General features: G+C 43.3%; 1 protein-coding gene across 11 annotated transcripts in view; it reads left to right on the plus strand.

The window, feature by feature from the left end:
• Window positions 1-1409: 1409 nt before the first annotated feature.
• The window catches only part of CRTC3 (CREB regulated transcription coactivator 3), a 116556-nt gene continuing 93652 nt past the window's right edge, over window positions 1410-24313 (plus strand). For all 11 annotated transcript variants that reach the window (XM_005560518.4, XM_005560520.4, XM_005560519.4 and 8 more), the window contains exons 1-2: window positions 1410-1719; window positions 11223-11321. In XM_005560518.4, coding sequence (XP_005560575.2) covers window positions 1588-1719; window positions 11223-11321 — 231 coding nt within the window. In that variant the 5' untranslated portion in view covers window positions 1410-1587. The remainder of the gene's footprint in view (window positions 1720-11222; window positions 11322-24313) is intronic.

The following is a 24313-nucleotide window of genomic DNA, read 5'->3' on the forward strand; positions in this document are numbered from 1 at the left end:
CAGAATGATTATTCAGTATGACATCATTATTTCTAAAGTTTAAAAACGAAATTAGGTATTCCATATAGCACTGCTGGATCCCTACATCATATGTAATAAAAGTATAAAAACACAAACTGGAATGATATGTACCAACTTGAGCACAGTGACTATCTGTGGGGCGGAAGAGGAAATGAGTGAGGGGTCGTCGTTATGTCTAGTTTTGTATGTCTTTAATAACTCCCAAGTACATGCAGCAAAATGTATTGATGTCTGTTTAATCTTGACAGTGGGGGGCATGGGTGGTATTAATATTATTTTCCGTTCTCTTCTGTAGGCCTCTAATATTTCCCACTTTACAAAACACTGACACACGCTCAGGGCTCTCTGGGACGTCTTTGTGCACATCAACATTCGTGCTGAGAGTAGCTTCTGGACTCTAAAGAGGAAACTCTCCGAGCACCGTGGCCCACGCCTGTTATCCCAGCACTTTGGGAGGCCGAGGTGGTCAGATCGCTTGAGCCCAGGAGTTCGAGACCAGCCTGGGCAAAATAGCGTGACCCCATCGCTACAAAAACATTTAAAAACTAGCCGGGCGTCCTTACGCCCGCCTGTGGTCCCAGCTATTCGGGAGGCTGAGGTGGGAGGATCGCTTGAGCCCGGGAGGTCAAGGCCTCGGTGAACCACTGCACTCCAGCCCGGGAGACAGAGAAAGACATCCCTCCACTCCCCTAAAAGAAGGGGAAACTCGCTGAGGCTGAGCGCTGATTTTCCAAGGTGGGGCTGGCACCTGCTGAAGGTGCCACAAGAGTGGAGAGACCATAGGGAGACTTGGAAAGAACCTGGAAAGGTGGCTGGGGCTATGGAGCCAAGCCTGTAGCAGGGCTGGATGGTGTCTGTAGTTTGTGCAGAACAGGAGGCAGTTTGTAAAGCCGACATACAGCTTTGGCTGACTGGAGCGGGGAGGGGTGGATGTGAGAGGTCAGGAAACCAGCGGCTGGAGGCCGGGGGCCTGGAGCGGCAGGGCTGGCAGGCAGATGTTAGGCCCCAGGCAAAATGGGCGCACCCCCTGCGGGGACCCGAGGTGACCTGCTTGAGGTCCGGTCGCCCAGGTTCCACCTGGAGAAGAAAATCTTCGTAATTTGGCGGGGGGAGGGGGGATGCGGGCACAGGCTGTGTTCTCCACGTCGCGTAGACTCACAGGCCATCCCTGGGTCGGAGAGTCTCCGTGGAGTGGCACCCCAGCGTCCCCCATACGCCGGGGCCGCTTTGTCGGGCTGACCGAGGTCCCTCCGGGTGGCCGCCTGCAGCGGCTCCCGAGCCAGGCCGGGAAGCGGGGAGCAGCCCTCAGCCCGAGAGCGCGGGGCCGGGGAGGGCGGGAGGCCGGGCGGGCCCCGCCGAGGGCGGGGCGGGGCCGGGCGCACGGGGGCGGACCTCGGCGCGCTCCCGGCCGCTCGCTGGGTCCGCGGCCGCGGTGGCTCCTCTGCCGGGTCGCGCCGGACGACTGGCTTCGGGCGGCGGCCCCGGCGGCCTGCGGACGGACGGGTGGGCGGAGGAGCAGGCCCCGCGGCCGCCGTTTCCCGCTTCTGCCCGCACAGGGCCAGCGCCATGGCCGCCTCGCCGGGCTCGGGCAGCGCCAACCCGCGGAAGTTCAGTGAGAAGATCGCGCTGCACACGCAGCGACAGGCCGAGGAGACGCGGGCCTTCGAGCAGCTCATGACCGACCTCACCCTGTCGCGGGTGAGGGCCCAGGCCGGCGCGGGCGGGGGCGGCCACGGCCGCGGGCGGGACCCGCGCGGCGGGTGAGAGGTCGCGGGGCCGAGGCGATGGCGGGGCCGGGCGGGGGCCGCGCCCGGGAACCGGCGGCTGGGAGGGGGACCGGAGTGGCCGCGGCCTCGGTGCTTCCTCGCCTGGCGACACCCGTTAACCGTTCGCGATCCCCGGCGGAGGTGGGAGGGTCTCCGGGCCCCGTGTACGGGGAGATGGGCAGGGGTGAAGCCCGTGGAGGCGGGCGGCCGTGCGAGGGCGGCCTGAGGGGGAGGAGGACGGAGAGCCCCGAGAGGAAATCACAAACAGCTCGGAGGCCGGCCGGGTGGCGCGGCGCGGCTTCTGGTCGCTCCGAACATCCCCCACCATCGAGCCCTGCTGTTCTGCCGGCGTGGAAGGCCGCGGGCACCCCAGGGTCCCACGCGCCCGTCGGGGGAGCTCTGTGCACAAGTCCATCCAGGGCCCGGCCCTGAGGTGGCTCGGGGTGTGGGTACCACGACGGGATTCCATGTCGAGTGTGAGTCTCTGCTCCTTTTACTCCTTGGAGGTGCTTTATCGGGCCCAGTTTACTTTGTTCGGCCCCAGATATTTAGTGAGAACTGACAAGCGTCGCTGGTGACTGGGGAGGGACCTGGAGGAATGAGTAAGGCACGAGCCGGGACAAACACCTGGCGAGGTTAGGTAACCGCTGAGTGAGGCAGTGGAGGATGGAGAGCCAACCGGAGTGTCCGCGCAGGATTGCAGAGAAGGGGGGTCAGCAGGAGTGGGGCTGGCCTTGAGGATCCTGAATGCTGACCTTGGAGGACCATCAGGAGGATGGGGGAGGATCTGCAGATACTGGGGGAGCGAGGTGGGGGAGACAGCTTGAAAGAGAGCTGAGAGCAGAGTTGCAAACCAGCTGAGTTGCAGACACTTATTTTTTGGCCAGCGCAGTGTTTGGGAAAAATTGAATCTGTTGCCAGAATTTTTAACTTGGAAGACTTCCACACAAAATCCAAATTTCCTTATTATTTATTTATTATTATTTATATATATTAAAAATTGGGAGACCTGTTAACACTAGTCTTGAATTCCTGCGTGACAGCTACGGACAGGCTGGAGCTGGGTGATGATGAAAGGGAGCTCAGCTCCCTTTCAAATGGAGCAAGAACTCTAGTTTGCCACCGTCCACACCACTTTCTGTCACAGTCCCTCAAGGGGAAGCTAGGTGACAGTTGCCATTTATACTCATAATGGTGTTTTCTTTAAGTGAAGTTAAGGAAAAAGTGAAATATTTCCTGTACTTACATTTCTGTTCACATTGAGAAAAAAATATATATATAGAGAGAAAGAAGCTGAAGCTTTCAAGAAAATGTTTTCTTATACCCTGTCAGCTTCACTCATTTATTACCTGCCTGGCATCCACTGGCATTTACTTCTGTGACCTTGGTTAGATTCAGAGATGAACTCAATAAGCTCAGAGCACATTAAAAAGAATGGGCGGGTGAAAGCTGAGGATTAGTGTTGGGGCCTGTGTTGTTTAGATACATACTGTACATTGTTTATATACAAATACATGCACTGTATATGTCTGTATACCTATGGTGGATCCAATCTTTCACCCAATTCATGAATCTCCTTTAAAATATCCCTGACAGGTAAGGTCATGAATAATGTACAGACTCTCTGTTAAAGGCAAAATTTTTTCACAGATCCTCACTGTTTACATTACTTTCAAGTAAAAAAAAAAAAGTGTTTACTTACTTTCAAGAGAACCTGCTATAGCTCAGGGTCTCTTGAATTTAGCAAGCCTAATCAACTGTGGCCCATATGATAATTCAGTCACCACTTTATTCTAATTACTACAAAATTATGGTGTCATTTTGCCCTTCACCTGGTACAGGGAATCATTTACATATTAATTCTGCCCGTGTTTTCTTCTTGGCCAGTTACAAGTAAAGTAACACTGCTTGACTCCACCGTGCTCATAAACACATCTGTAAATGATAACACTGAATTTGGCTACTAATGTTTGCTTATTTAAAAATCTTAAGGGTTATTTTCATAAAGAAATCACAAAATTAGAACACTTCTCATGGAGAACTCTTAGATTCCCAGCATGTCTATGAAGGATGTGTCTCTAAGCATCCAAAGATCCCAGTTGGAGGAGTATCCACCTGGTTCATAATTGGTAACTGGATGGCAGATATACTGACTTTCTAGCCCATTACTAGCCCATGATAGACATGCTAATTGATAGGGCAGACATTACTGATCCATCTAGATGCTCTTTCCCCTCTGAGCCTGTGTTGGGATTCAAGTCCTTCTCTACATAATCAAAGCAATCCTTCAGAGTTGGCATTAAATCCTATTCACCTAGCAGGTAGGATAGACTAGATTGTGGAGGATTTTCTCTAGCTTTAGAAGTCCAGCATTATCAGGAAGCAGTGGGAAAATTTTGAGAAGGGAGTACTAGGAGGAGTTGACTGGTGGTACCTGGAATGGTAAAGAGAGGGAAGAAAGTGGGGTTGGGCATGGTGGTTCACGCCTGTAATCCCAGCACTTTGGGAGGCTGAGGCGGGCAGATCACAAGGTCAAGAGATTGAGACCATCCTGGCCAACATGGCGAAACCCCATCTCTACTAAAAGTACAAAAATTAGCCTGGCATGGTGGCACGAGCCTGTAGTTCCAGCTACTTGGGAGGCTGAGGCAGGAGAATTGCTTGAACCCAGGAGGTGGAGGTTGCGGTGAGCCAGGATCATGCCACTGTACTCCAGCCTGGGCGACAGAGTGAGACTTCATCTCAAAAAAAAAAAAAAAAAAAAAAAAGAGAGAGGGGAGGGAAGAAAGTGAAGAAAGTGGTTGCAGGTATGCCTGGGAAGAGACTGTTCTGTTGTATATTTATTAATGTATTCATTTGTCAGTATTTGAGTGCCTACTTTGTTGTTAATGGGGTGTGTGTTTGTGAGGGAGAAGGGTGAAAACATGGGGCCGTCCTTTAAAGATCTTACTAATTTGTCCCACAAATTTACTTACTGAGTGAGTCCTTAGTGTGTGCCAGGGGTTAGGATGGACACTGGGTATATAGTAATGAGCAAGCAAAACACAGTGTCCTAATGGATTTTAGGATTTAATGAGGAAGACATTCATTTAGTAAGTAAGGACACATTTTGGTGAATATCCCCAAAGCAGAAGTAGCTGGAGCTCTGGACATGTATGGTAGGGAGTTGTCACTTCTTCCAGTGGCCTAAAGGCTCAGTGGGAGTGGGGAAGGCATTTGAGGGTTTGTATGTTGAGGGAGGGAATATGTTGCAGGTACAGAGAACCGGGATTCAGTAAAAGGGGATGAGGAGGGTGATGTGAGATGAGGCTGGAGGCATTCACAGGGATCAGGTTGTAGAGACAGGATTTGGAACTTGATGTTAAGGACAATGGAAAGTCACTGAAAGGGTTGAACCATGGGAGATTTGCATTTTTAAAAGATTCCTCTAGCTCCAGCATGGTGGGTAGAAGAGAGGAGGATTTTAGCAGGAGATGTGATAGTGGCATTTATTAAGATGGTGGCAGTTGGGAGGCAGAGCGGTGAGCAGATTGATACTTAGGAGGTGGAAAGGACTGGATTCCGTGAATGGGTGAGGAAGGTGAGAAAGAGGGAGAGCTCGAACCATTTCAGGGTGTTGTTCATTAAACAGACACCGGCAGGAGCAAGTTTGTGCGGAAATGCTGAGTTTGAGGTGCCTGTGAGGCACGTAAGTAGAGATGATCTAGCGGGCAGCTGTTTAGATGGTTTTGCAGCTCGAGAAGAAAGGCTGGGCTACTGAGAAAAATGTGGGAGTTGTTGGTACATAGCCACAGAAGTAGATTTGGCTGCCTAGGAAGAATTGATGGAACAGATATTGTAAACTGGTGGCTTAAGTTCTGTATTTGGCCTTCTAACATGTTTTTGGTTTTGACCCAAAATGTGGTTAGTTGGTTGGTTGGTTGGTTTTAATTAGGGCTAACAATGAATATTGGGATTTTATAGTAAAATCTGGACTTTGGTTTTTTTTGAAAAATGCGATAATCTAACAATACTCACCTGAGATTTCTGGATGGCAGTAGTTGCCTGGAGCTGAATGTTGGCTGCCCCATTAGAAAGGCCATGGATGTGGTCTTCAGTTTGCCACAGTCCCCACCACCCTCTAAGGTATTCTTTGTAGTGATCCCAGACTGCTTCACTTAGATTCCCTGCTTGGCAGCTGTAGGCATTTGAGTTTGTGACCCTTGTCAGAAAGTGAACTGTGAGGCTGGGCGCGGTGGCTCACGCCTGTAATCCCAGCACTTTGGGAGGCCGAGGCGGGTGGATCACCTGAGGTGTCGGGAGTTTGAGACCAGACTGACCAACATGGAGAAACCTAAACTAAAACTACAAAAAATTAGCCGGGCATTGTGGCGGGTGCCTGTAATCCCAGCTACTCAGGAGGCTGAGGCAGGAGAATCGCTTGAGCCTGGGAGGCAGAGGTTGCAGTGAGCTGAAATCGTGCCATGGCACTCCAACCTGGGCAACAAGAGTGAAACTCCATCTCAAAAAAAAAAAAAAAGAAAGTGAACCATGAAGAGGGCCTAGGAGAAGCCCAAGGAACTAAGGAACTACACCATTTGAAAGGGAAGTGGAGGAGCTGGCAAAGAAGGCTTGAAGAGCAACCAGAGGGGCAGGAGAAAGCCAGGAGTACTCTTGTGAAGAGGAGGGAATGCCGACCAACTGAGCCTAGTGCTGCTGACTTGGTCTGATACAAAAGATGTGTCCTTTGGTCTAGTCATGTGGAGGTCATCGGAGGAGGTCATCAGTTACCTTGGTGAGAGTTGCTGCATTCTCAGGGTGCTGGGTGAAAGGCTAACTGTGAGATGTTGAGGACGGGGGTGAGGAATGGAGATAGGGTTGGAAACTTATTCCAGAAGTTTGGCTGTGAAGAGCAACTTGTGTTGAGGAACCACAGGACTAACTCAGCATATCAACCTGGAGTGTTGATTTGACTTGTGTATTTGTGAAGACTCATTATTTTCATGTGAAAATAAACCAATGATAAGACAATAGATATGTCATAGATTAGCGAGGTCTCAGAATGGAGGAGAGAGAGAAGATGGAAATATTAGATTTTGGCTAAATATTGAGGACTTTCCTTCTGCTAGGCACTGTAATCCCTTTCACATGTTGTTATCTCACATAGTCCTCAAAATGAGCCTATGGTGTGTCTATCTGGAATTTTCCTCATTTTGTGGATGAGTAAACTGAGGCTTAGAGAGGTATGGTTGCTGAGCTGGTAAGTGGTAGAGCCAGGGTTTGAATCTGGCTATCACAGTGAATGTCTATATACTCAGCTACTTTAATTTCCCCCATAAGGATCTTCAGCTGCTTTTACTCCCTGCTATAAGGTATCAGCATCATTTATTGAAAAGACTTTTCTTTGCCCATTGAATTACTGTGGCAATTTTGTTGCAATCAGTTGGCCATATAAGTGTTGGTTTATTTTTAGACTCTCTTCTGTTCCAGCAATTTGTATATCTCTCTTTTTGACAATAGCACACTGTATATTATAGCTTTATAGTATGGCTTAAAACCTAGTAATTTAAGTCCTCTAACTTACCTCTTTTTGAAAATTGCTCTGGCTAGGCGCCGTGGCTCACGCCTGTAATCCCAGCACTTTGGGAGGCTGAGGCGGGCAGATCGCTTGAGCCCAGGAGTTCTAGACCAGCCTTGGTAACATGGTGAAATCCGTCTCTAAAAAAAAGAAAAAAATACAAAAATTAGCTGGGCGTGGTGGCGCGCGCTTGTATTTGGGAGGTGGAGGTTGCAGTGAGCTGTGATTGTGACACTGCACTCCAGCCTGGGCAACAGAGACCCTATCTCAAAAAAAAAAAAAAAAAAATTGCTCTGACTATTCTAGGTCATTTGCACATCCATACATTTTAGAATTATCTTGCCAATCTCTCTAAAAGGACCTGCTGGGATTTTGGATTGTAATTGTGTTGACTATTGTGAGACTTTTCTCAAAAAGCAATTAATGAGGCCTGGATCTCATTTCCTGTAGGCATTAAAGAAATTTCCACTAAGATGTGTGACTGTAGGCCACAGGTTGCTAACTCAGTCAGTGAGGCAGGTAAGGAAAATGAATGGAGGAGCCAGGAATGAGATGATCATGGCAGCTGATCCTGGGCCATCGTGGAGGAATAATAGGGTACAGTGAGGACTTGACAAATGCCGTCTAAGGGGGTGGCCTCTTCTCAGCTTCATTCAGCAATGCCTTGCAAGAACATGGGTTCATGTTGTCTGACCTTTCAATCATGAGAAGTTGGAAATCCAGATTTTTAAGCAGTGTCCTGATTTTTTCAATTGAAATTTAATACACTGAATGGGTCAACATCTGGTGGGTAAACAGAACACTCTCTAGGCGAAATGTGGCCCATGGGCTGCCAGTCTGTGACCTCGGCCTTAGGCTAATCATTCTTTGGTTCACATGTTCATCATCTGTAAACATGAAGGTGTTGAAGACAGTCTCAAAGTTCTTTTTCTAGCTCAATGAGTCTAAATTTCAAAAAAGGAAAATGTCAAAATAACTCAGAGTTTGAAGAGGTAACTGAGATCAGCAATAATGATAATATCTTAAGAAGTTGTCCAGAGCTTTACATTTGACATACTACTGTTGTGTCTGTGTCATTTAATCCTCACTTTATCTTGTGCAGGAGGCATCAGAGTTGTTTGCCCAACCACACGGGAGTTCCAGGTGACAATGTCACATCATCCGATAACAGGTCCAGTGCTTTTTGTTTTTTTACAGAGTCTTGCTCTGTCACCCAGGCTGGAGTGCAGCGGCAAGATCTCGGCTCACTGCAAGCTCCGCCTTCCCAGTTCACGCCATTCTCCTGCCTCAGCCTCCCAAGTAGTTGGGACTACAGGCGCCCACCACCACGCCTGGCTAATTTTTTTGTACTTTTAGTAGAGGCGGGGTTTCACCATGTTAGCCAGGATGGTCTCCATCTCCATCTCCTGACCTCGTGATCTGCCCGCCTCGGCCTCCCAAAGTGCTAGGATTACAGGCGTGAGCCACTGTATCCGGTGTTTTTTTTTTTTTTTTTTTTTTTTTTTTGAGAGAGTCTCACTGTGTCACCCAGGCTGTAGTACAGTGGTGTGATCTTGGCTCACTGCAACCTCTGCTTCCTGGGTTCAAGCAATTCTCTTGCCTCATCCTCCCAAGTAGCTAGGATTGCAGGCATGCACCACCACACCCAGCTAATTTTTAGTAGAGACGGGGTTTCACGGTGTTGGCCAGGCTGGCAGTGCTCTTTTGTAACAGTCTTTGAAGGCTCTGGAAATAGGTGCTTTGGGAGGGAGAGCAGTTATGGGGGACTGTGAGATGGCCTTCAGCTCAGTTAAAGGCAGGTCCCTATCTAGATTTGTAACTTGGGTTGGTTGAAGTGTCAAGGCTTTTGGGTAAGAGCTGAAGCCTTTGTGAGAACTCTGAAGGCAGGAACTTTTGCATACATTCATCTTAGTAAGCCAGTGCCTGGCATACTACCTGACACACAGTTAAGTTTTTGTATCAGTAACTCAGTGGATAAATTGATCCTTCAAAAAAGAAATCAAAGGCTTTAAATCAAGGTGGCTGATAATTTTGTCCAGAGAATTTCAAGAATAGTCAGATGCTTTTGGTAAGTACTTTTAGAATGTTAAGATTGAAAGCTGAGAGACTTTATTCCTATAACTCCACTCCTAGATGGAAAAAACTCACCATGTCGTCGTCCTCCTGTTTGACCCTGAGATTTGGGTTTTGATTAATAGGTTATAACTGTCTCCCTGTTTAGTACATTTGAGAAGTCAAATACAGCAGGTATAAGGGAAGTTAAAGCCACTAAAGGATTTCGTATGCCTTTAAAATTTCCAAATGGGTATAAGTCTTTATCTTTTAAGGATACATATTAAAATATGGAGCGATACGATGTCTGAGATTTCTTTCACTGAGGCACTGTGGGTAGTGGAGAGGGTAAAGATAAAAGATGATTGGCTTTATAAGTTGGTAATTTTTAAGCTAGAAGATGGATAGATGGGGTTTCATTATACCTGTCTTTATTTCACATATGCTATTTGAAATCTTTCATAATAAATGTAAAAAGGAAACAATCGCAGAGCTTTATAGGTTCAACAATACTTTTGGTCAACCAAACTTCACCTTTTTTTTTTTTTTGAGTTCGTAATTAGTATCATTGAGGGAAAGATGGGACAAAGGAAAAGAGCATGGTGGAAAAGAGCATGGTGGAAATGGGCATATGGGCTTTGAGACTGACAGCTGTGGCTCAGCCTCCTGCTGGCCACGTGGCAAGTCACTGAACTAAGTCTGGGTCTCCAGGTCTGTAACAGCAGGAGAGTACAGTCTCATTTGCATGGTTGTGGGGAGGATTAGGGATGAAGTGGGCCAAGTGTCCGAGAACAGCACCTGGCCCATCCTAGGGGCTTAGATCTGGTAGTGTTTTATTATTGTTAGAGACAGAGAGTAATGAAGGGTAAAAATCTGCCCCAGGGCTCTCATCTATAACCCTTTTCTTCTGTATATGAATTATAGTGCCAACGGTTATGTAACCATGGAGTTAATTTATTATTTTAGAAACAGAACTCTTAAAGACCAGATCAGACCACTTTGAGATTTACAAGAACTGTAACCAGTTTATTGCTTTTTGAAAAATGAAGTAAGGAAGAACTTCCAGAAGAAAGGCATATTAAAATGGTGGGATGCCATTTTATACCTATTGAACTGACCTCCTTCCTTACCCCAATTAATGATAATATCCAACGTCAATGAGTTTTTTTTTTTTTTTTTTTGGTGAAACTTTTCTCATATGTATATTAGTAAACTGTTTGGGAAAGCATTTTGGCAGTATATGTTGAGAGCCACCAAAAGGCCCATATCCAGAGATTTAGTAATCACCCTTTGAAAGGTGTTCTAAGGAAATAATTAAGAAGAACTGTTATATACCCATTAAAAATTATTCTGTAATAGCATAGAAAAGGCTTATGATGAGCATGCTAGGTTGTATCTATCTTATGATCACAGCTATGCAGTTCTTACCAGAAATGTAAATGGAGGCTGGAAAAGAGCATGAAGAAGGGAAAACAGTTAATGTGTTAGGGTTGTGGTTAGTAGCTTAGTTTTTCTTTCAGAAATTCTTTTATTGTTGTTAAAGATTATGCCAGTGTGTCCAAGCATACACACTCAAAGACCTTGCAAGAGGACGTTACTATCATGGTATGTGGGACCTTTGGGACATGGGTAAGGTGTTTCTGAAAATAGAGTAATCAAAACCCAGAAAGCACCGGAAACCTTGAGGGTGTGATCACTTAAGTAGAGAAGAAATTGAAACCAAGACTTTCATTCTTGAACCGTTCCCCTACAAAATACTATACTTTGATGCTTCTTTAGATCTTTGCTGTTACCTCTCAACGTTCTTGAAATCACTTTGTTTCCAGGTTCAATTTCAGAAGCTTCAGCAACTGCGCCTTACACAGTACCATGGAGGATCCTTACCAAATGTGAGCCAGCTGCGGAGCAGTGCGTCAGAGTTTCAGGTACTTCCAGATATGTATTTTCTTGAAGCTGAATGGAGTGTAAAAAACAGACAAAGATGAGATCTTGAAGGATAAGCTGGGCCTAGGTACAGTTCAGTCTTCATTTCGAAAGTCCGTTAATACTCTCATAGTTTCTTTTTTTTTTTTGAGACGGAGTCTCGCTCTGTCGCCCAGGCTGGAGTGCAGTGGCCGGATCTCAGCTCACTGCAAGCTCCACCTCCCGGGTTCACGCCATTCTCCTGCCTCAGCCTCCCGAATAGCTAGGACTACAGGCGCCCGCCACTTCCCTGGCTAGTTTTTTTGTATTTTTTTTTAGTAGAGACGGGGTTTCACCGTGTTAGCCAGGATGGTCTCGATCTCCTGACCTCGTGATCCACCCATCTCGGCCTCCCAAAGTGCTGGGATTATAGGGTTGAGCCACCGCGCCCGGGCACTCTCTCGTAGTTTCTACAGCATATGATAGTGTTATTTCACAAATGGCTGAAGGCGGCACTGGCCAGTAGAATTATAACACAAGCATATGTAATTTAAAATGTTCTAGTAGCTACATTAAAGAAGAAACATGTGGGATTAATTTTAATATCTATATTTTTCAAAATGCAGCTTTCTCATATATAATTTTAATATTACTTAAATAAATGTTTGGCTGGGCATGGTGGCTCACACCTGTAATCCTAGCACTTTGGAGACCAAGGCCAGTGGATCACCTGAGGTCAGGAGTTCAAGACCTGCCTGGTCACCATGGTGAAACCCCATCTCTACTAAAAATACAAAAATTAGCTAGGTGTGGTGGCGCACAGCTGCAGTCCCAGCTACTTGGGAAGCTGAGGCATGAGAATCGCTTGAACCCAGGAGGCGGAGGGTGCAGTGAGCAGAGATCACACCACTGTACTCCAGCCTGGGCGACAGAGCAAGACTCTGTCTCAAAGAAAAAAAATAAAAATAAAAAATTTAATCCAGTATATCCAAAATATGATCATTTTAACATGCAATCAGCATAAAAAAATTGAGAAATCTCACATACCTTTGTGTGTACTAAGTCAAAATCTGTTGCGTATTTTATACTTAAAGCATACTTTAATTTGTACCAGCTGCATTTCGCTAGTTTCATGTGGCTAGTGGCCACCACATGGGTCAGTGCAGGTGTAAGGCACAGATAAGTAGTCTGTATTGAGTTTAGATTACTGCAGTGTCCTAATGTGCTTTCATCATTCATATAAGTGGAAAGCCTTGTTCAAAACAATGTGGAATTGGTGTTTCAGACAATAGTATATGGCACTGTTGTTAAGACGTGAATTAGACCTGCTTAGATATCCTAGTCTCTGAAACATTAGGAGCCTGTCATTCTAATTATGCAATTTAAGATTTGGTGTTAAAGTTGAGATACAAACTTTAAGATGAAGCATTACTTGATTATTTGGATGCCTGACCATTTTAAAAGCACTGTCTTATTTCTTTGTGATAGAAACTGGGTTCACTTTTTTGATGATGTCAAATGAAGCCAAATGTATTATTTAAGTTGGGGACTTCAATTTGAAAGTGCTAATAGGAACTCCAAATATAGTTGTGATTAGAAAAAGTATAACATGAACATATTTGTACCCTGTTACACTGGAATCTTGTCTTCAGTATGATGACAATGGACTCTTTACCATATTACTGCCTGTATTAGAGGTCTATCTTCATATATCAAACTACCTTATATATTAACCCACTGTGTTATTTAGTATCCAAATAACATAGGTCTCTGCCTTATGCTGAATTTCATACTTCAGGAAATACAGCATTGTGCGAGTTTGCTGTGTCTGAGATCCCAATTTTGTGCTACTTTATTGTCAACTTTAGAGGAATATAAAATTTACTATAATGTTCCCCTTCCGTTGCATTGGGGAATGGGATAAAATGATAATCCTTGGCCTTCCCAGGATTCTTTTCTTTTTTTGTGTGAGATGGAGTCTCACTCTGTTGCCCAGGCAGGAGTGCAGTAGCGTGATCTCAGCTCACTGTAACCTCCATTACCTGGGTTCAAGCAATTCTTCTGCCTCAGCCTTCTGAGTAGCTAGGATTACAGGTGTGCACCACCATGCCCAACTAATTTTTATATTTTTAGTAGAGATGAGGTTTCACCATGTTGGTCAGTTTGGTCTTGAACTCCTGACCTCAAGTAATCTGCACACCTTGGCCTTCCAAAGTGCTGGGATTACAGGCATGAGCCACTGCGCCCAGCCCCCAGGATTCTTTTCATACTGTTTTTGTTTTGTTTGTTTTTTTTTTCTTTGCAACAATCACAAACTTACAGAATACTTGGAAGTATAGTCCACTTAACTTGTTTTCTTTTTTTGTTTTGAGTCTCGTTCTTTCACCTAGGCTGGAGTGCCATAGCACGATGTCAGCTCACTGCAACCTCTAGCTCCTGAGTTCAAGCGATTCTCCTGCCTCAGCCTCCCAAGTAGCTGGGATCATAGGCGCACATCACCACGCCTGGCTAATTTTTGTATTTTTAGTAGAGACAATGTCTCACCATGTTGGCCAGGCTGGTCTCGAACTCCTGACCTCAGGTGATCCGCCCACCTCGTCCTCCCAAAGTGCTGGGATTACAGGCATGAACTACTGTGCCCTGCTGACATAACTTTTTTTTCACTTGGGAATAAGTTGCTGACCTGATGCCCCATCACCCCCTAATATTTCACTGTGTTTTTCCTACAAGGAAAGACATTGTTCTATATAACCAAAATACAGCCATCAAGATAAGAAAATTAACAGTGATCCGTTATTACAATCTAATCTTTAGACCTCATTTACTAAATGTCCCACTGCTGTCCTCTATAGCAAAGGGATTCAGTTCAGAATCGCATGCCCGTTATTGTCTGCAGTCTTCTTCAGTCTGGAACAGCTTTTCAGCCCTTTATTTTTGACATTAATTCAAGTACTCATAACTTTTGTGATCCCGTCACATTTGAAGATTACGGGCCAGTTTTTTTGTAGATATAACCCCTCAGTTGGGGTCTGCCTAACGTATCTTTGTGATTTGATTCAGACTATGCATCTTTGGCAGGAATAACACAGAAGTGATGCTGTTATGGTATCACATTAGGCACCTGATTTTGATGCGTCCTATTAATGATGATGTTCTCTTTTATTAATTAAGGTGGTGTCCACCAGGCATGGTGACTCACGCCTGTAATCCCAGCATTTTGGGAGGCTGAGGCAGGCAGATCGCTTGAGCCCAGGAGTTTGAGACCAGCCTGGGCAACATGGCGAGACCCTGTCCCTACCAAAAAAAAAAAAAAAAAAAAAAAAGGCTAGATGTGGTAGTCACGCCTCTGGTCCCAGCTACTTGGTAAGCTGAAGTGGGAGGATTGATTGCTTGAGGCTGCAGAGCAGAGATTGCAGTGAGCTCAGATGGTGCCACAGCACTCCAGCTTGGGTGACAGAGTCAGACCCTGTCTCAAAAAAAAAAAAGGTGGCGTGTCTGTCAGGCTTCCCCATTCTAAAGTTACTCTTTTCCCCTTTGTAAAGAATAAATATTTTGTGAGGAGATAGTTTATCCCGATCTTCATTAAACTTTGAATCTATACATTAATTTTTTATCTCTCAGTATATGGTTTTATGATTTTCTGTGTTCAATCTCTTATAATCTATTATTTTTATTTATTCATTTTTTGAAGCAATGAAAGCACAGATTTATTGAACGAAAGTACACTATACAGAGTTGGAGTGGGCTTGAGGAAGCTAATCTGTTATTTTTATTTTGATCTTCACATTCTCCCCAATTAGGCTGGTGGGAGCCCTCTTCCAAACTGAGAAAAATTCTTGAAAAACTGAGGAGAGTCCCAGAGCACAGATTTTTTTTTAAGTAAATTTTTTGAGGTATAATTTACATACAATATAATTTATACCTTTTTTAGGTATACATTTCTATGCCATATTACCACCACAATGAAGATGTAGAATAGTTCCATTACCCCAAAAGTTTCCCTTGTGTCTCTTTGTAAGTATTCTCCATCCCCCACCTTCAGCCTCTGGAAACTACCATCTGTAGTTTTGACTCTTCCAGTGTCCTATTAGTGGAATCAAATGTCCATAGTCTTGAGTTTTTCTCTCACTTAGCATATTGCATTTGAGATTCATCTGAGTTGTTGTGTGTATTAGTTTCCTAGGGCTGCTGTAACAAAGTACTTGGTGCCTTAAAACAACAGAAATTTATTTTCTTGTGTTCTGAGTCCAGAAGTTGGAAATCATGGTGTCAGCAGCACCATGAACGCTCTGGGGAAGAATCCCTCCTTGTCTCTTCCTAGCTTCCGTGAACTGCGGCAGTTCTTAGCTTGTAGCTGCATCACTTGCTCATACTCTCTGCCTCTGTCATCACACGACTTTCTTCATTGTTTGTCTGTGTCTCTGTGTCTAAATCTTCCTCTTTTCTCTTATAAAGAACTAGTCATTGGATTTAGGGCCTACCCTAATCCAATATGATCTCACCTTTGCTTGATTACATCCGCAAAGATTCTGTTTGCAAATAAAATCATATTCACAGGTTCTGGGGGATAGGACTTGAACATATCTTTTTTGGTGGCCATGATTTAACCCACTACATTGCATTGATCAGTAGTTTATTTCTTTTTATTGCTGAGTAGAATTCCCTTCTATGGATGTAGATAATTTATCCATTCATCAGTTAGTTGATGGACATTTGGGTTGTTTCCACTTTTGGCAATTATGAATAAATATTCTATAAACATTCACATACAGTTTTTGTGTAAGTACCTAGTAGTGGAATTGCTAGATCATATAGTAAGTGTATATTAACTTTAGCTTTATAAGAAATCGCCAAGCTGTTCTCCAAAGTGGCTCTACTGTTTCACATTCTTACCAGCAGGGCATGAGAGTTCCAGTGACCCTGTATCTGCTCTAGCACTTGGTATTTCAGAGTTTCAAAAAAATGGTGGTTAAAAAACATAATATAAAATTTACCGTCTTAACCATTTTTTAAAAGTAGTTTCTTGGTATCTTCTAAAACCATTTTTAAATGTATAGTTCAGTGGTATTATGTACATTCATGTTGTGCAGCCAATCTCCAGAATTTTTTCATCTGACAAAACTGAAATCCTATGCCCATTCAACAGGAATTCTCCATGTTCCCTTCCCACCAGCCTCTGGCAACCACTCTTCTTTCTGTCTGTATGAGTTTGACTATTCTAAGTGTCTCATATGAGGGAGATCATATACTATTTGTCTTGTTTGTGACTGGCTTGTGCTTAGTATAATGTCTTCAGGGTTCACCCATGTTATAGTCTGTGACATGATTTCCTTCCTTTTAAAGGCTGAGTAACATTTCATTGTACGTGGATGCCACATTTTGTTCCATTCATCCACTAATGGACACTTGGGTTGCCTCCACTTCTTAGCTATTGTGAATAATGCTGCTGTGAACATGGGTGTGCAAATATCTCTTCAAGGCTCTGCTTTCAGTTCTTTTGAGTATATACGCAGAAGTAGGATTGCTGGATCATATGATAATTCTGGTTTTAATTTTTTTTTTTTTTTTTTGAGACTGAATCTCGCTCTGTTGTCCAGGCTGGAGTGCAGTGGTGTGATCTCAGCTCACTGCAACCTCTGCCTCCTGGGTTCAAGCAATTCTACTGCCTGAGCCTCCTGAGTAGCTAGGCATGCCCCACTACGCCTGGCTAATTTTTTTTTTTTTTTTTTACAGAAGGGTTTCATTTTCTCCACATCCTCACCAATACTTACTTTCTGTTTTTGTTTGTGTGTTTTTTTGATAGTAGCCATCCTAGTGTGTGTGAAGTGGTAGTATTTCAAAGTGAAAAATTTTAGGCTGCTCTGCCTGTGGAGTAGAGTAGCCATTCTTTTATTTCTTTACTTTCCTAATAAACGTGCTCTCACTTTACTCTAAAATTTTTTAAAAAAAATTTAGTAATTCTAGCACCTGTGTAGTGGTATCTCATTGTGGTGTTTTTGTTTGTTTGTTTTTGAGACAGAGTCTCACTCTGTCACCCAGGCTAGAGTGCAGGGGCACAATCTCGGCTCACTGCAACCTCTGCCCCGATTCAAGTGATTCTCCTGCCTCAGCCTCCCAAATAGCTGGGATCACAGGCATGCACCACCACACCCGGCTAATTTTTTGTATTTTTAGTAAAGACGGAGTTTCACCATGTTGGCCAGGCTGGTCTTGAACTTCTGATCTCAGGTAATCTACCTGCCTCGGCCTCCCAAAGTGCTGGGATTGTAGGCATGAGCCACCCAGCCAGGTCTCACTGTAGTTTTAATTGCATTTTCCTAATGATTACTAATGATGTTGAAAATTTTGTGTATGCTTATTTGCGATCCTTATATCTTCTTTGATGAAGCGTTCAAATCTTGTGTCTAGTTTTCATTTTTATTTTTTATTTTTTTTTGAGATGGAGTCTCGCTCTGTTGTTCAGGCTGGAGTGCAGTGGCATGATCTTGGCTCACTGCAAGCTCCGCCTCCTGGGTTCATGCCATTCTCCTGCCTCAGCCTCCTGAGTAGCTGGGACTACAGGCACCCGCCACCATGCCCAGCTAATTTTTTTTTGTATTTTTAGTAGAGACAGGGTTTCACTGTGTTAGCCAGGATGGTCTCGATCTCCTGACCTTGTGATCTGCCCGCCTCGGCCTCCCAAAGTGCTGGGATTACAGGCATGAGCTACCACGCCCGGCCTTGTCTAGTTTTTAAATTGAGTTGTTAATTTTCTTAATGAGTTATGAGAGTTGTTTATATATTTTGGATACCAGTTCTTTATCAGGTATGTATTTTGCAAATATTTTCCCCCAGTCTGTGGCTTGTTTTTTCATTTTCTCAATAGTCTTGAAGACTAGAAGTTTTAAATTTTGAAGTCTAGTTTATCAATTGTGTTATTTCATGATTTGTGCTTTTGTTTTATCTATCAGTAAGAGTTCTTTGCCTAACTCAAGTTCCCAAAGGTTTTTTTCCTGTGTATTTCTCTATTAGTTTTATAGCTCTGTGTTTTACACTTAAGTATAATTATCAGTTAATTTTTTTGTGTGGTATAGGGTGTGGGTTTGAGGCTCACTCATTTTGCTTGGGGATATTAAATTGTTCTAGCACCATTTGATGAAGACTTTCTTTTCTCTATTGAAATGCCTTGGTGCCTTTGTTGAAAATCAATTGACCATATACATGTGGGTCTATTTCTGGACTCTTATCTTCTGTGTCATTGGTTTCATTGTCTATCATTTTGCTAATACTACACTGTCTTGATTATTGTACCTTTATAGCAAGGCTTGGAATTAGGTAATGAGCGTCCTCTTTGTTCTTTTTTGAAGCTGTTTTGCTTATTTTAGTTCCTTTGCTTATCCATAATGTTTTAGAATCAGCTTGTTAATATCTACAAAAACACCTGCTAGGATTTTTTTTTTTTTTTGGAGACAGGGTCTCGCTCTGTTGCCCAGGCTAGAGTGCAGTGGCGTGATCTCCACTCACTGCAAGCTCTGCCCCCCGGGTTCATGCCATTCTCCTGCCTCAGCCTCTCAAGTAGCTGGGACTACAGGCACCTGCCACCACGTCCGGCTAATTTTTTTGTATTTTTGGTAGAGATGGGGTTTCACAGTGTTAGCCAGGATGGTCTTGATCTCCTGACCCTGTAATCCACCCGCCTTGGCTTCCCAAAGTGCTGGGATTACAGGCGTGAGCCACTGCGCCTGGCCAACACCTGCTAGGATTTTAAACAGGATTGCATTGAGTCTATAGGTAGGTTGGGGATAACTGACCTCTTTATAATACGGAGTCTTCCATGAATGTGGTACAGAAACACAGATTTTTATTGACGTTCAGTTGCTTATAATCACTTTTTTATATACAATCCTCCTTTTATTTTTATTATATTTATGTATTTTTGATTGACAAAATTGTATATATGTATGGTATACAATATGATGTTTTGATAAATGTATACATTGTGGAATGGCTAATCAGACAAACATATGCATCCTCTCACATCATTATCATTTCTTTTGTGGTGAGAATCTGCTCTTTTAGCAATTTGAAAATATATGACACATTGTTGTTAACTTTAGCAATCATGATGTACTATAGATATGTTGAACTTGTTCTTCCTGTCTACTCCTTTTATGTTTGTAAATCACCTTGGAGTTTACAAAATGCTTTCATATCTGTTATTTTACTTCATCCTCTTACTACAACATTGGTTGGTAAGTGTAGTACTATTTTAATATGGTAAAGACCAATTTTCTATCCTAATGGAGGATCTCAAAGTGCATTCTTTTTTTCTAACCCAATGAGCCCTTATGCTAAGCACATAGACTTATCAGATGAGTAAACAAAAGCCAGCTTTTCAGCCTGCCTTCTGATAATCTTTAGCGAGGGGCAGATCATCAGTCAAGGGATGGCCAGGGTTACAGCCCTCATGTCTCTAGGCAGGGCCTGGCACACATACAGTGAGGGCAGAAAGGAGGAAGTGGGCATTATCTTCTCTGAGAGCGAGGGCTAGAGCTGTCTCTTCTGCTCGGTGAAGGGGTAGCATGTTCCAGCCTGTGTAACAGCTAGGGCACATGTTGACTGAGTGGCTTGTCAGGCAGCTGTAGAGAGAGGGACAAAGGGCTTCTCTCTGTGTAGGGGTTTGTAGGTATAGTTGTAGCTTTTCACATCCCTTTTTTTTTTTATATTTGAGACAAGGTCTCAAAACAGTCGCCCAACTGGAGTGCAGTGGTGTGATCTTGGCTCACTGCAACCTCCACCTCCTGGACTCAAGGGGTCCTCCTGTCTCAGCCCCCCAGGTAGCTGAGAGTACAGGCGCAAGCCACCACACCTGGCCAGTTTTTGTATTTTTGTAGAGATAGAGTTTCACTGTGTTGCCCAAGCTAGTCTCGAACTCCTGAGCTCAAGCGATCCATCCACTGTGGCCTCCCAAAGTGCTAGGATTACAGGTGTGAGCCACCACTCCCAGCCTCATATCCTTTGTATAACCTACCCTAGTCCTTTCAAATCATATCACTAAAAACTAATTGTACTTTTTACATCTCTATTAACTACACTTTAACAAAATTGTATCATGTCATTTATAACTGAGGGCTTTTAAATTCTAATTCAGGGAACAATCTGATGGTCAAGGGAAGAAGCCCTTGTAGCAAGGCAGTTTGCAAAGGTCTGGAAGGCCAGGTCCAGCAAGGTGGGTTTCCTGGGGCCCACTACCAATATGAGTAGTATAATGAGGCCCAGAGTTTGCATAGCAAGTAAGAAAGAGAACCAGGACTTAAAAATCAAGTCTTTGACTTCCAGTTCTGTTTCCATGGTTTTCCTTTACTGCATTTCCTTTCAAATTTTCATAAGGTTCTTTAAAGAAAAAAAAAGATTGGCAAAAAGATACATCAGTTAAACAAAAGAAAACCTAGGTAGCAGTATTAATCTCAAAATATCTCTGCTAACCACAACTGACATTTATTGAGTATGTGCTATGTACCAGACACTGTGTTAAGCTCTCTATGTAGATGGTAATTGTCATAGCATTATATGACTTTCATGTGATGAAACAACATAGCAACAAATTGCAAAAAGGAAGAACTCCAATAAATGAGGAGAATTCGACAATAGCACAATTGTAGATTTTTAACTCACTATGACTGAGCCAATATTCAAAATGAAGATAATAAAGAGTGATACCATTAACAAATCCGAATTACTGTATACTAAAATTTATTCTCTAGAGTTAATTCTCTAAAAAGGTAAGATATCTTTCTAGATATTTCTAGACTCATTTTAAAAGCAATACTTCTTTTTCTGATTATAAATGTAACACTTGCTTATTACAGAATGCTGGTTACATCTTTGTTCACCATTTGGCCTTTTCTTTAAAAGTTTTGCAGTGACTATAAATATTTTTTAACAAAATCAGCCTCATATGCATGTATAGTTTTGTATTTTCCTTCTTTCTGTTTGGGAACATTTTCCCATATGTGTTCAATGGTTTTCAGAAACATTATTTCTAGTGACTACATGCTCTTCTGTCACATGGATATGCCACAGTTTAACTGCTCCCTTGTTGTTTGGGTTGTTTTCACTCTTTGTTCATGGTGTGTGTGTGTGTGTGTATGTGTGTGTTTATAGTGTAAATTGATCACATATTAGGCCAAATAAATTCTCAGTAAATTAAAAAAGGAGAAATCGAATCTGAACATAATTAATAAAATTGTAATTAATAATTAAATTTAAATTTAAAAATTCAGGTATTTGAAAAAAATTTTAAAGCCTTTTTAGTAACTATTAGATACACTATCAGGCAGGCCGGGTACCATGGCTCACACCTGTAATCCTAGCACTTTGGGAGGCTGAGGCAGGCAGATTGCTTGAGTCCAGGAGTTGGAGAAAGATAATGAAGGGCTAGAAGAATGCCTTCACTTTGAAAATCCAAGGAATGCCTTGGATCCCTCCTGAGGAAAATATGTAAATGTGTATACATGCTCTTATTCACTTATTTTATTTATTTATTTATTTATTTATTTATTTATTTATTTATTTATTTTTGAGACAGGTCTTGCTCTGTCACCCAGGCTGGAGTGCAGAAGCGTGATCTCAGCTCACTGCAACTTCCGCCTCCCAGATTCAAGCGATTCTGCTGCCTCAGCCTCCTGAGTAGCTGAGACTACAGGCGCCTGCCACCATGCCTGGCTCATTTTTTGTATTTTTAATAGAGACAGGGTTTCACCATGTTGGTCATGCCAGTCTTGAACTCCTGACCTCAGGTGATTTGCCCGCTGTGGCCTCCCAAAGTGCTGGGATTACAGGTGTGAGCCACAACACAAGGCCTTGTTCACTTCTTTTAAAAAAGTTTTTTTTAGGGAAAATTTCACACAGTCATTTTTGCTTAAATTTTGATCCTGTGTCCAGAACTCTTGGCCTAGGGTGACTTACATTTGTAAGTTTGTATTAAATATTTAAAAATCGGCTGGGTGCAGTGGCTCACACCTGTAATCCCAGCACGTTGGGAGGCCGAGGTGGGCAGATCACCTGAGGTCAGGAGTTCGAGACCAGCCTGACCAACATGGAGAAACCCTGTCTCTACTAAAAATACAAAATTAGCCGGGCATGGTGGTGCATGCCTGTAATCCCACCTATTTGGGAGGCTGAGGCAGGAGAATCGCTTGAACCCAGGAGGTGGAGGTTTGCAGTGTGCCAAGATCGCGCCATCGCACTCCAGCCTGGGCAACAAGAATGAAACTCCGTCTAAAAAAAAAAAAAAAAAATTACATTTCCTTTATTTTCCTTTACCTGTTTTTTTTTTTTTATTTGTTTTGTTTTGTTTTTGAGTCTATAAAATGTATCTAATGGAAAATTGTGGAAAATGTTTTAGTAACTTAGCACAAGGTTAAACAGGCAAATGGCACTGTCATGGAGTTATTTGAAATATCTTTGCTGTTGCTATTGTCCCCTTTAATCCTCAAGCAGCCTTTTAGCAGCCTTTGAAATCTCATTTGTCCTCATGCACATAATCCAGTTCTGTGTCATATATGCATGTCAGATCTCAAGACCTGCTTTTCTTTTTTTATTATTTCAAGGTAATATAAAGTAGCATATTGGTACCACCATGCATAATCCAGAACCCCTTTGCTTTCCATGGAAGCCAACCTCTCAGGGCTCCTGCTCCCCTTACTGAGGGTGCAAGCCTGGGAAAGGGGAGCAGAAACAGGTTTGGAGGGAAGGATGAGCTCTGCCTGTCCTATTGCCCAGGGAGCACTCCTAATAATGCCAAGGAGCTCAATTCTAAGCAGGTGAGAAGCTTAATGGAATGAAACAAGAGAAACTGATTCTTATTAAATATTTTCAGATTGTGTAGGGCAGAACGATGAGATAAACAAAGCATCCATCCGCCCTCTACTTCCTTTTTCTGAAAGGAAGAGGTGAGGTTTCTTCATGCCATCTGAACAGTGTTGGATTTACGTGATTAGACTCCCCCCGACTGAGTTTCCTTAGGTAAATCACAGAATTCTCTGAATCTCATCTGTAAGCGATGATAATGACAGTTACTTGATAGAGTTGTTCATAAGGATCTAATGAATGCAGAATAAATGCATATCTCTGGAAACTGAAGTACTAAGCAAAAGTCAGTAGTATAGTAATACAAATAGTGCTTAGGAACAATTGTGAAGTAGGAAGCTTGTCTTTGTCACTTCCTACCTCTTTTTTTCTGTGCTCTTCTTACTGTCTCCCCCTCACCTCTGCTGTCCAATATGTTAGTCACTAGTCATTTGTGGCTATTTCCATTTAAATTAATTAAGATTAAATGCAGTTAAAAATTCAGTTTCTTGGTTGCATAAGCCACATTTCAAGTGCTCAGGAGCCACATGTGGCGGGTGGCCACCGAACTGGACAGCACTGCCCTCTATTTTGAGAAGTGGGAGAGTTCTTGGAGGAGGTAGGCATTTTCATGCTGTGTTCTAGGTCCCAGTTTCAGCACCAAATTAAATCCTCACCTTCCTCTAAGAGTCCAGGGCTCTATGGTAATCTTCCCTTCCCTGCTTGTCTTTATCAACCAATCAGATTTCTATGCCTTGGCTGAAGTGTTTATTTGAGTGGTAAGCAAAGCACCCTGATTAAGTTCATATCAAAAACTTTGAACCTCCACTTAACTGCTCTGAGTTCATGCATTTCAAAAAAGGATACCCACAAAATCAGATCTCTGTTTGGTAGAAGTTCTCACTGTAAAATGTGGCAGTTCCTTCGAAAGGCTGTGTGGTAGGCGCACCCTTACATTACATTACATTACATTACACACACACACACACACACACACACACACATCTTCTAAATGAACAGACTGACCCTGTGAGGGTGTCGGGTGTCGTGTTCTCCTGCTCCCTCCCTACTCCAAGAGTGGTGTTAACTACTTTTCTTTTTCACTCTTCATCAATTGATTAATAAATAATTGATTTGGCAAATGTTTCCCAAGCACCTGCTGTGGCAGCAGGTCTGTATTAGGCTC

Source organism: Macaca fascicularis, chromosome 7 (genome assembly GCF_037993035.2).
Source record: "Macaca fascicularis isolate 582-1 chromosome 7, T2T-MFA8v1.1".
Classification (NCBI taxonomy): domain Eukaryota; kingdom Metazoa; phylum Chordata; class Mammalia; order Primates; family Cercopithecidae; genus Macaca; species Macaca fascicularis.